General features: G+C 41.7%; 1 protein-coding gene across 16 annotated transcripts in view; it reads right to left on the bottom strand.

Moving 5' to 3' along the window:
* The window catches only part of LOC308676084 (enhancer of polycomb homolog 1-like), a 282,194-nt gene that overhangs the window by 25,541 nt on the left and 243,829 nt on the right, over positions 1 to 12,824 (bottom strand). Inside the window, exon 13 of one of the 16 annotated variants that reach the window (XR_014028265.1) lies at positions 11,553 to 11,663. The exons of 14 other annotated variants lie outside the window; for them this stretch is intronic. Coding sequence is in view for 1 of the 2 variants with exons in the window: in XM_081341798.1 (XP_081197924.1) it covers positions 11,640 to 11,663 (24 nt within the window). In the remaining variant the exon portion in view is untranslated. Of the gene's footprint in view, positions 1 to 11,552; positions 11,664 to 12,824 lie in introns of those variants that run through there. One more of the 16 variants, XM_081341798.1, reaches the window with a different exon arrangement.

Below are 12,824 nucleotides of genomic sequence, written 5' to 3'. Positions count from 1 at the left end.
AGATTAAGACAATTTTATTTACTTAACAACAGTTAAATATATAGTTTCAATAATCCTGTGTATCGTTTTAGTTGCCATATCATAAATCCTGTCACCACGTTTATTTCAGCTTATTTCTCCCCCCAAATTCTAAATATTTTTACAAGTGACAATCTTTTTAACACTTAACTATATTTACATTGGTGGATTTCATTCTGTTTTTTCCATACAAACCCTCTCATGGTTTTGGATTTCCCAATCAATAAGTAAAAAAGTAAAAAGAAACAAAAAAAGAGCAGCTTGTTTCTCCCTCCAAATTCTAAATGTTCTTACAAATAACAATCATTTCAACATTCAACTATATTTACATTAGTAGATTTAGTTCTGTTTTTTTCCATATAAACCCTCTTATGCTTTTATATTTCTTAATAAGAAAAAAAGTAGAGAGAAGGAAGAGAAACAAAAAAGAAGAGAAGAGAAAAAAAGTCAAGAGTACTAGACTACAAAAAATAACATATGAAAATATGTATTTCTCCTAATTTAATATATATATTTCCTCAATTTCTCATTCTTTTTAACCATAGCTAAGAATGTATTGAATCTATTTAAACTTTGAACATTCCATTCAATAGTTTTAATCATCTAATCCTTTAAATCTCATTCAAAACACATTTTTTATAATTTTGTTATCACATTTAAATAGCGAAAATGTTTGCTTCTGTTTAAATCATTTCAACTTAGAAGAATAGAAAAGAAAAAAGAAACACAATTATATTAAGAGGAAGAAAAAAAATCCCTCTAAGAGTAGTATATTTCACAATTTTCCCATTTCTTAGCCATATTCAAACAAATGTTTCTTTTTGAAGTATTCTTTCTGGTATGCTCCATCTCTTTCCTGAAGTTTCATTTTAATCTTTTTTCTCTGGTTGTTGTCTTTCTTAATCAATATGTTTTGCTGCATCATTTGTTTCCCTGAAGGGAATTTTTTCTCATTCTTTTCCTTATCTTCAAAGTTGTTTAAACATATTAAAATATTTCCCATTTGGATTAAATCATAATTTTTTATTTTATATGATTCCATCTTCAAGTCTCTATCCTCAAAATTATATTTAATCATCTCTGCTATATTTTCCTGAGAAAGTTCTTGAAGTGAAATTAAGTTGAAAATAAGTTGATTCATGCTCTCAAGGTTCTTCTGCATTTCCTTGTAGTTTAAGGTCATTGTCCTTTGAAAGTTTTGCTGCTTATCATATGCTTCCTTTTGTGAAATGAGCGTTTTATAAGGTTCCTTCTTTAAGTCTCTATCCTCAGAAATTCGTTCAATCATCTCTACTGTATTTTCCTGAGAAAATTCTTGGAGTAAAATTAAGTTGAAAATGAGTTGATTCATACTCTCAAAGTTATTCTGGATTTCTATGTGGTTTAAAGTCATTGTCCTTTGGAATTGTTGTCGCTCATCACATGTTTCCTTTTGTAAAGTATTCATTGCTTCAGCTGTGTTATCTCCATTTTGTTTAAACAGGTGCATTTTCTAAAAGCTTAAAAGTTCAAAGGGAAAAAAGAAAAAAATCCTCATCCACCAGCAGGTGTCAGCATTTGCTCATTTTTCATGTCTTTCTAGTTGTTTTCTTTCTCTAAAGGGTAAATTTTGCCACCCAACTGAAAGAGAGGGAGCGGAGTCCCCCTCCCCCTTTCCTTCCTCGGAGATCTCTTATTTTGGGGATTTTCTTCTTCAGGAGAGTAGGTAGGATAGAGAAAATCAGTATTCTTACCCAGATTCAAGCATGCTGTTTACTATTCGCTTAGTTTAATCGCTTATGACTTCCGTTGCTTCAGCTATGACTGCACATGGCGTTAGCCAGCCTTTTCTTCTGTTGGTTTCTGGGAGGCTTCTCCTGGACTTTTCAGAGAGACTGCCGTCTCTCCTAAGTCCTTGGGACTTCCTTCCTTCATTCTACCCCTTCAGGGTGGATTCTGGCCCCTTAGGCCCAACAAAAAAAAATTTCAGCCGGAGGATCCGACGTTTTGAATTCTCCAACTGCTTCACTGAAAACAGGAACAGGAAGTCCCCATCCTGTTTCATTGCAGTCTTTTTAAGCCAGTGTCAGAATCCACCTTAAGACCCATTCCAAAAAAGTTGCCTGGCCCAGTGGTGGTGAAGGGAGAGACACATTATGAGATTAAATGTATTCTGGACTCTAGGTTGCACAAGGGAAAGCTACAATACTTTGTCCAGTGGAAAGGTTACCCCCTTTCAGAGGCTACATGGGTGAAATGTACAAATGTGAAGGCAGATAGGTTAATAAAGAAATTTTATGATAAGTACCCTCACAAGCCCCGAGGGGATGGATAACCTGATTTCTGATTCCCCTGTAGGAGACTCTTTCTGAAGAGGAGTCGACTGTCAACTTTAGAATGAGCATGGTTGCAGCCATCTTTTTCCTTCTCATTCCTAGTTGCCACATAACATGGAGGGAGGGGGTTTGCCAGGTGTTGCACTAGACAAAACAGACTTTCTCTCTTGGACTTTCTCTCATGGGAACCAAGGTCATCGGCTGCTCCTGAGACTGTAGGCTGGGTGTTTCATGAAAAGCCCGCCAACAAGTTGAGTGGGGAAATGTAGTTGCTTGCATAGTTTTGGGGGTGGGATTTCTTAACTTTGTATTGGGGAATTTTTATGCATCTCTTCAGACTTGGTTTCACTTTTGAAGTACCGATACTCTGTATCAATAAACATGTTCTTTGAGGAATTTGCAAGCCTCAGAGTTCTGCTTTATTTGTCTCTGTCGATCGGAACCATGACATTTTGTCTACATTGGGATCGAGACTTTTTTTCGTCACAATCTATTAATGCAGCCAAAGCTTTAATCATCCTTGCTCTGATAGCCTCTCCAGGTTGTTCAGGAATTGCTCGGAATCTTAATTGAAATTCCTTAGCATGAATTTCCTGGAGAATTATCTCATTTGCTTCAGTTTCCAAAAGAATACCTTGTTTACCAACTTTGTGTTCTAAAAATTCAGCCCTGGCCTTCACCTGCTCGATATCTCCTCTCAAACCTTGTATCTCATCATGCAGTTCCTTTACCAACGTATCAATTTTTGATTCAAGCTTAGTTCCCATCGCCTGTATAGCTTCATGTATTTTGGCTGTATATTCATCCATATAAGATCTAAAAGATTCCACATCTCCCAGTATCTTCTGTTTTTTTGTGGGTCGCCATCATTCTACGGTCTTTGGCTCCCTCATGTGGTCAAACAGTACCACTACAATAAGAACAGTTTCTCTGTCTACTACTAGAGCAAACAGCTCTAGAAGTGAAGTGAAATCAAAACTATTCCTCCCCCTCCTTCCATCCAAAACAAAATGCCGTTCAGGGAAGGTTTAATTTAGAGATAAGAAAGAGTTCAGCAGTGTTGGAACTCGCCAGATTTGAAGGTTGCAATTTGTTATATTGGTACAGACACTCGCAGTTAAATGCTTTAGAACAGGTATGTCAAACTCGTGACTGTCAGGACCCACCTTAATCCACATCTTAGGAAATAAGAACTCTTGGATGCAAGTTTAGTCCAAAAGGAAAATGTTTACTAGGATGGAATCGATTGTGGGAATACAAGACGGAATCTGAGAAAAGTTACATTTCAATCCTATATAAACCATTCCCATTCCAGCCCCTCCCCTCATCCATTTGGTCAGGCTGTCGTCAGTTGCTAGGTGTCAGGTCCTTCCATGGGAAAGGGAACTCTCCTTGGTTTTATGGTTATTGCTTTCCTTTTCAGTTGTAAATGAAGATACAATCCAGACCTGTCTGTCCCCCCTCCCTTCCCCAGTAAAACATCCCCTGTTGTTTGAAAATCGCTTTAGTAACCATCCTCTCCCCCCCCCTCGGAGAGATGGCAGAATCCCCAGAAATAGCACGTTGTTCTACCTATACAATTATGAAATGTGATATAAATGGATTCTGACATTCGGCTCTCCTTTCAGAAAAAAGATGAGTCCATCTGTGGGGAAAGAAAACATATAAATGTTAGCCTGGTTTGTTTGGATATTCTGTATGAAACCTCTTAAGCAACTTAGGTGCTTTAACATGGAGTTTGTTAACCCACTCATTTTCTGAGGAGGGGAGGTGTTTCCATGCCACTAAATATTGTATCGTTCCATGGTGTTTTCTGGAATCTAAGATTTCTTTCACTTCAAAATGTTGTTCTCCTTCCACCATGATGGGGGGTGGTGGTGGTGGGATTTTTTCTCGTAGTGGTGATTGTTGTTCTCTCTTTAATAGACTGCAGTGGAAGGTTGGGTGTATTCGTCTAAGATTTTTGGGTAGTTCTAATTCAACTGTTACTGGGTTTATGATTCTTTTAATTGGAAAAGGTCCAATATATTTTGGTCCTAGTTTTTTACAGGGTTGGAGTGATTTCAGGTATTTTGTGGATAAATATACCATCTCTCCTACCCTAAATGGTGTGGGATCGGTTCTTTTTTTGTCTGCCTGTGTCTTGTATGCTTTTCTGGCATCTTCCAACGCTTTCCTAACGATTGGCCATGTATTTTGTAATTGAGCAATCCATTCCTTCAGATCAGGGATAACCGGTTCTTTTGGGGTTAGTTCTGGTATTGGGTTGAAACTCTGGCCTGTAGCTACTTGAAAAGGAGTGTAACCTGTGCTTGAGTGGACTGCATTATTATATGCTACTTCTGCAAAAGGCAGTAGGTCCGTCCAGTCGGACTGCTGAAAATTAATATAGCATCTCAGATATTGTTCAAGTATATTATTAAGTCTTTCAGAAGCTCCGTCTGTCTGAGGATGGTGACTAGATGACAGTCCTTGGGTGGTTCCTAAGAGGGATAAAAATTCTTTCCAAAATGCCGACGTAAATTGCACCCCTCTGTCAGATATGATGCGTTGTGGTACCCCGTGCAATCTGTAAATATGCTGTACAAAAAGTTTTGCTAATGCTTTTGCAGTCGGGATTTTTTGGCAAGGTATGAAATGTACTTGCTTAGAGAACAGATCTGTGACAGTCCAGACTACGGTGTTTCCATTACTTTCTGGCAGTTCTACGATAAAATCCATGGCTATTTCTTTCCATGGGGCTGAGGGGTTTGCCACCGGTTGTAACAGACCTGGCGGTTTCCCTTGCAGTCTTTTGGCCATCGCGCAAATTTGACAGCTACCCACATAGCTTTCTATGTCCTTTTTCATAGATGGCCACCAAAATTGCCTTTTAGTTAAGTGTAAGGTTTTTACAAAGCCAAAGTGTCCTGCTGATTTTGTATCATGGCACAGTTGCATGAAATTGATTCTCTGTGTGGCAGGTATATATAGCTTCTCCTCCACCCACAGCAGTCCATCTTTAATTGTGCACACATGTTTATTTTTCTGGAACCATTCATCACTTTCCAAAGATTTCCTGAATTCTATTCCAGTTTGGCTATCTACCTTCAGCTTCATTTTTTCTTGTGCCCTGGTGGTGACTGGTGCTGCCAGTTGTTGTTCCGGTACAAGTGGTTTAAAGTCAGTAACTCTTGTGCTGTTATATTGGGGCATGCGGGATAATGCATCTGCCAGGAAGTTCTTTCCCCCCGGTAAGTGTTTGAGAGTGAAATTGAATCGGTGAAAATGTTGGGACCAGCGGGCTTGCTTAGGAGTGAGCTTCCTGGGCGTTTTTAGTGCTTCCAAATTTTTGTGGTCTGTCCAGACCTGGAAAGGTATTTTATTTCCTTCTAAAAATTGGTGCCATGTTAGTAATGCCCACCTCAACGAGAATGCCTCTTTTTCCCATATTGGCCAGCGTTGTTCTGTTTCTGTGAGTTTTCTGGATGTGTATGCGCATGGTTGCAATGTCCCCCCATCATTTTCTTGTAATAGTACGGCTCCTACCGCTACATCACTCGCATCTGCCTGTATTACAAAAGGTTTGTCGGGATCTGGGTGTTTTAGGACAGGTTCAGCAGAAAAAAGTCTCTTTAGCCTCTCAAATGCTGCTTGACATTCCATTGACCATTTCAGAGGCTGGCTGGGTTTCACGGGTGACCCCCCCTTCGTTTTCAACAAATTTGTGAGGGGCATGGCTATTTGGCCAAATGCGGGGATGAATTGGCGGTAGAAGTTTGCAAACCCCAGGAAACTTTGCAATTGCTTCCGTGTGCGGGGGGGGTGTGCCCACTCTAGTACTGCCCTGACCTTCTCAGGGTCCATTTCGATGCCCTCTGGAGATATGCGATATCCCAGGTAGTCTATTTTTTCCTGATGGAATTCACACTTCGATAATTTAGCATATAAGTGGGCAGCTCGCAACTTCTTCAGGACTGCTCTGACTAGTTTGATATGTTCCTCTTTGGTTTCTGTGAAGATAAGGATGTCATCGAGGTAAACCAGGACCCCCTTATATAGGTGCTCTCTCAGCACGTCATTAATTAATTGCATAAAGACTGCGGGGGCCCCTTGCAGTCCGAATGGCAATACTTTGAATTGATAGCACCCCATTGGGCAGTTGAATGCAGTCTTCCATTCGTCTCCTTCCTTAATCCTAATACGGTAGTATGCTTCCCTCAGGTCTAGTTTGGTAAAAATCTTTCCTTTCGATAGGTGGGATAACATATCCTTCATTAGGGGAAGGGGGTACAGATTACATTCACTAATTGTGTTCAAATTTCTATAGTCCACAACCAAACGAAAGGACCCATCCTTCTTCTCCCTGAACAGAACCGGGGCGGCCACTTTGGGTTTGGCAGGCTCAATAAATCCTCTTTCTAAGTTTTTCTTTATGAATCTCTCCATTTCTGCCATTTCCCTTGGGCTCATGGCATACATCCTGGGTTTTGGGAGTTTTGCCCCAGGTTTGAATTCTATGGTGCAGTCTGTGGGGCGGTGGGGGGGAAGCTCATCTGCTCTTTCCTCACTGAAAACCTCAGTCAGGTCCCTGTATTCCTCCGGTATCTCTGGTAATCCCTTCTCTTTCCCCACTGCTGCTGTCTCCTCCCTCTGGGTTGGGGGGGTGCTTTTGGAGTCTAAGTTCTTCTGCCCCCCCTTTGGGAAATTGAGTTCTGCTGTCCTCCAGTTTATCCCGGGGTTCCATTTCTTCAGCCATTCCAGTCCTAGGATCATTGGGCATTCCATGCCTGGGGCCACTATAAACGTTATGTCCTCCTCATGGGGCCCCAGTGATAGGTGGATTGGTAAAGTGGCTAGGGTGGCTGGTCCTCCCCCTGCTATTGTCCCATCTAATTGACTAAAAGAGATTGGTTGTTTTAGCCTCCTCACTGGGATGCTCAATCTCTCCACCAGCGTTGGGCTGATAAGGCAGCGGATGCACCCAGAGTCTATCAGAGCTTTTATTTTGGCTGCTTCAGGCATAGGGGAAGCTAATATAGTCACTGTCTTAAGTATGGGTGGAAGGGGTCCACTTACCAATGGTTCTCCCTCTGAGCTGTCTTCCGAGTTGTCCACCGTCCCTGCGGTGCAGGCCGGAGTCCAGTCCCAGTTCCTGGCAGGAATTGTGGACTCTACAGCCTCTGTCCCCTTCATGGAAGATTCTTTTGTGTTGCCTTGGGGCTTCCCCGGCTTCTTGGAGGATGATGCCTCTGGTTTTTGTGGGGGGGCTTTTGAACGACATTCTGCAGCACGGTGGCCCTCTCTCCCGCAGTTGAAGCAACTTGTTGATTTTTTGGCTGTGGCTGGTGGTTTTTCCCCCTCGCGTGTTTGCTCGGGTGGCAGGCGGCCCCATGGTTTTCCTCTGCGGTGTCTCTTCAGTAGGTCTATTTCCACTTCCTCCGCCAGGATGTAGCAGTCGTCGAGGTGGGGTGGGTCTCCTCGAGGCAGGCAAGCATCATACAGGTCGTAGTTCAGACCGTCTTTGAAGTGGCTAAGGAGGATGTCTTCTGGCCAGTTCAGCTTGCTGGCAATGGCTCGGAATTCTTGGGTATAATCAGCCACTGCTCGCCTGCCCTGCCTCACCGTTTTGATTCTCTCCCGGGCCTTACGGTCAGCCAAAGGATCCTCGAACCGTCGCCTCAAAGATGACATGAATCGGTTGAAGTCGTTGAGTTCTGGGGCGTTGGAGTCATGCAAGTTCACCACCCAGTCTGCAGCCGTCCCATCCAGGGCAGATTGCACAATTCGGATGCGTGTTTTGTCACTTGGGATGTCCCGTCCGTACTCTTCCATGTAGCTGAGGACTTGGGTTAGGAAAAATCCCAGTCGTGATGGCTCCCCCTTGAATTTGACTTCCAGGGGCGGGAGTCTTTGGCTGGAGCGTTGTCTGCGCCGTGGCCGGTATTGCTCCTCATCCTGGTCCCCATCTGTGGTTCTGGGGGTGGTGGGTACTGCTGAGGCAGCAATTCCTGTTCCATTGGATGGCCCCGGGGTTTCAGGTGTTGGATCCCTTCCGTTACCTTTCCAGTTGCGTCCCCAGGCGCTGCCTCGGTTGTGATTTTCAGCTCTCTCCTCCCTCAGTGAACTCAGGGTTGCTTTCATCAGATCAATGGCCTTTTCCAGGATCCGCTCCTCCTCGCTGGCGTGCAGGGAACTCTCCATCTCTTGCCTCCATTCCGGTTGGTGGTTACTACGCCTCAGGGTCGTTTCTCCCAAAGCCTTTTCCCACTCACTTTTCCTTCCAACGCCCATCGCCCACCGGGGTTTTCGGTCGTACTGCTCCACCGCTTCTTCCCCGGGGGAATATGCTGCTTCAGCTTCCCATTGTCTCTGGGATTCCATTTGGGGGGAAGACTCCCCCTCCATGGGGCTTCCCTCCTCTCTTGCTTCGTCGCCAGACATTTTATTTGTTGCAAAGTCCCCCGGTAAGGTTTTCCCTTCCAGGTTGACTCTTAAAGCAGATTCCGTCTACTGTCAGGACCCACCTCAATCCACATCTTAGGAAATAAGAACTCTTGGATGCAAGTTTAGTCCAAAAGGAAAATGTTTACTAGGATGGAATCGATTGTGGGAATACAAGACGGAATCTGAGAAAAGTTACATTTCAATCCTATATAAACCATTCCCATTCCAGCCCCTCCCCTCATCCATTTGGTCAGGCTGTCGTCAGTTGCTAGGTGTCAGGTCCTTCCATGGGAAAGGGAACTCTCCTTGGTTTTATGGTTATTGCTTTCCTTTTCAGTTGTAAATGAAGATACAATCCAGACCTGTCTGTCCCCCCTCCCTTCCCCAGTAAAACATCCCCTGTTGTTTGAAAATCGCTTTAGTAACCATCCTCTCCCCCCCCCCCTCGGAGAGATGGCAGAATCCCCAGAAATAGCACGTTGTTCTACCTATACAATTATGAAATGTGATATAAATGGATTCTGACAGTGACGTCACATGACGTCACGCAACGTATCGGAACTTTCCCCCCATTGCCAGCAATGGGCGTGATGCATCCGGCCCGTGGGCCGGCAGTTTGATATGCCTGCTTTAGAAAGTTTTCTAAGGAAGAAGAAACCTCCCTGGAGAAAAGAGTTCTGGAAATTAACCCTTTTGTTCCCCTGGATAGCTGGGTGCTCTCAGAAAGCTTCTGGAAAAAGAAGTAGTGATCTGTTTCTTTTGAACAATTTGTATCCTTCTATCAGTACATTCCAGTCATGAGTTTCATCCCATCAATTTTCTGTAATGGCAACTATATCATACTTGCCTTTGTGTATTAGTATTTCAAGTTCACCCTGCTTGTTCCCTAAACTTTAAGCATTAGTGTATAGGTAATTAAGTACTTCTGAGCCTGAATTGGTATTCTGCAGCAATTACCTGTGCCGGCACCAGCTCAACCCCAATGAGTTCCACAGGCTACTCAAATGAAGCCAACTCTAGTCCTCAAGGCAAAGGCAAGTCCAGTCCACTAGGCAAAAGCAACTTCCCAAGGCAAAGGCAAGTTCCACGACAAAGGTAAATCCACAGGCAAAGGCAAGGCAAGGCAAGGCAAGCAAAGGTAACACCTGAAGAGACACGATCTGAAGTTCAAGGCAAGAACGCACAGCAAGAAAACAAACACATTGTTCCCAGCATCATCTCCCTCTGTCTGCTGTGCTTAAATAAGCCAACTTCTGGTGCAGCCCATCAAGAAGGGTGAGGCTGCTTTCAAACCAGCCATTTGTCTAGCAGAACAAAGATATGTGCTGCTAGTGTAGAGCACTATACTGGGCAGAGCCCACACCATACTGGTCTCTGTAGCTATTTCACTCTTGAATTAGAAAAGGAGTAGTACGTAATCGCCCTGAAGATTCTTGGATGGCATTCCTTGGCTGGGGTGGGGGTGAATATTCAGCAAATTTCTTCTCCCTGGTAAGTTTGCCAAAGAAGAGGATTGACATCACATCCACCCAGCCTTTGTCTTCAAAGTTGCCTTTGTTTTAACTTCACACTTTGCAAAGGTTTTTTTTCTTTTTGCATGTTGTTTGCTGGAATTCAGATACCTTCCCTCCTCGTGGACTCTAATTGGTTTAATATAACTGGAGAAGTGTCTTGAAATAATTAATCATTCCATATGGAAGAGACAAATGGCAACAAGTTTTTTTAGATTACTGAGAAAATGAGTTACTGATTTAATTATATTGAACTTCTATCAAAAAGACTCTACATATTATCAACTTGAAAAGATGTTATATCTTTATTCTATTTCTTCTGTACTCTGCATACAATTCTTGGCTTTCTACATTAAAAGCTTCGAAATCTCTTTTTTTCCTCTACTCTGTGAGTTTGTATATCAACACTATTTCTCCTGCTAGCTGCTTAGTTTTGCTTTTGGAACTCCTTATCTTACCTTGAAAAGGGAACTGTGTATTACCTGTTTTTCTGATGGTTGTTAAAAGAGGATATCTGCAAAAATGCCTCCTAAGAAGGAATTAAAATGTGACTTGGATGAGCCCAGCACCAAACTCCTTATGGAAGTATTTGAGAAAAGGTTTGCTATGTTACATGACACAATAAAAGAGATGAATGAAAAATCCAATAAAACATTTGTATTATTAGTATCAGAGTTAAAACAAACTAAAGGAGATGTAAAAATATACAGATTAGATTGGATGAGACAGAAACAAGGTTAGATCTTCTTAAACAAAATGTATTGTTATTGGATTTGAAAGTGAAAGGTGTTTTGTTTGCATTTTAGAGGAATGCCTGAACAAATCCACAACTTAAGTGATGTAATTGTAACAGAAATGACTAAATGGTTTAATGATGAGAAAGTAGACTTCACTAAAGAAATAGACAAAATTTACAGAATAAACTCAGCATAGAGTATGCAGCCAGAAGACAATTGCCAAGAGATGTTATGATCCAATTTATAAGAAAATCTATTAAAGATAAGTAATTCAGAAACATTACCATCAGAGATTTAACATTTCTGGAAATAAGGTGCAAATATTCAGAGAAATTCCAATTACAATATTGAGGAAATGTAAAGAATATTTTTCCCTCACAGATCTCCTGAAACAAAATAATATTCCCTTTTGCCGGGATAAACTGGAAAGGGTTATCTTTACCTTTAGAAATCAACGGTATAGACTAATCTCAGTCCTTAAAGCACAATACTTTTTGGAAAAACATGGATAGGAACTATACTATTTTTCAAAAGTTAAAGATTGGAAAGAAACAGATAAAAAGAGGTCTGACACTTATCAAAGACAGGCTGTGGAGATGGGAGCCTCAGCTGGAATCCCTGGAAGTTCCTCTTCATAATAGATGGATTGCAAGAGTCTGACATGGAATGTTAATGGGGCAAATTCCCCACAAAAGAGAAAAAAGTTATTTCATTATTTGAAAAAAAGAGAACCATGATATATTTGCAAGAAACTCACATTAAAGAGACTGACAAAAAGTATTTAACAAATAACACCTTGGGTCTGGAATTTAGTTCTGCTAATTCAAAGAAAAAAATTAATGGGGTAGTTTTGTATATAAAACCCCAATTACATCCACATTTATTGTTTGCTGATGATCAAGGCAAGTATGTAATTGTGCAAACTGAATTATAGGGAATAAAATCTATTGTGGTGGGATTATATACCCCACACCAAGAAAAAGCCATCTGTCTGAACACTTACTCTCCTACTCTTTTCAGTATTGGTGTGTAAATGGAGACTACAGTGGGGCAGTAGCCCCACAATTGGACAGATCAGCTGATAAAGGAATTAAAGAAACACAAGGGAAACTGCCCCAAACTTTTTTCAAGCTGACCGATACTTTAGGTTTGATGGATATTTGGAGGTGCAAAAATGACTAACGAAAGACCTTACCTGCTTTTCAGAGAGACACAAATCCTTTTCTAGAATTGATATGATTTGGATTACAAAAAGTTTACTTCACAAAGCAACTACAGGTGAAACTCAAAAAATTAGAATATCGTGCAAAAGTTCATTTATTTCAGTAATGCAACTTAAAAGGGGAAACTAATATATGAGATAGACTCATTACATGCAAACTATCTTGAGTTCAAGCTGTGATTTGTCATAATTGTGATGATTATGGCGTACAGCTCATGAAAACCCCAAATTCACAATCTCAGAAAATTAGAATATTACATGCAATCAATAAAACAAGGAGTGTACATAGAACAATATCGGACCTCTGAAAAGTATAGGCATGCATATGTACTCAGTACTTGTTTTGGGCCCCTTTTGCAGCAATTACTGCCTCAATGCGGCATGCCATGGAAGCTATCAGCCTGTGGCACTGCTGAGGTGTTATGGAAGACCAGGATGCTTCAATAGCAGCCTTCAGCTCTTCTGCATTGTTCGGTCTCATGTCTCTCATCTTTCTCTTGGCAATGCCCTATAGATTCTCTATGGGGTTCAGGTCAGGCGAGTTTGCTGGCCAATCAAGCACAGTAATCCCACGGTCATTGAACCAGGTTTTGGT

The sequence above is a fragment of the Vipera berus genome (genome assembly GCF_964194415.1).
Source record: "Vipera berus genome assembly, chromosome: W".
Taxonomy (NCBI): domain Eukaryota; kingdom Metazoa; phylum Chordata; class Lepidosauria; order Squamata; family Viperidae; genus Vipera; species Vipera berus.
Note: the sequence above shows the minus strand (reverse complement) of the source record. Positions and strands in the feature narration are given on the sequence as shown.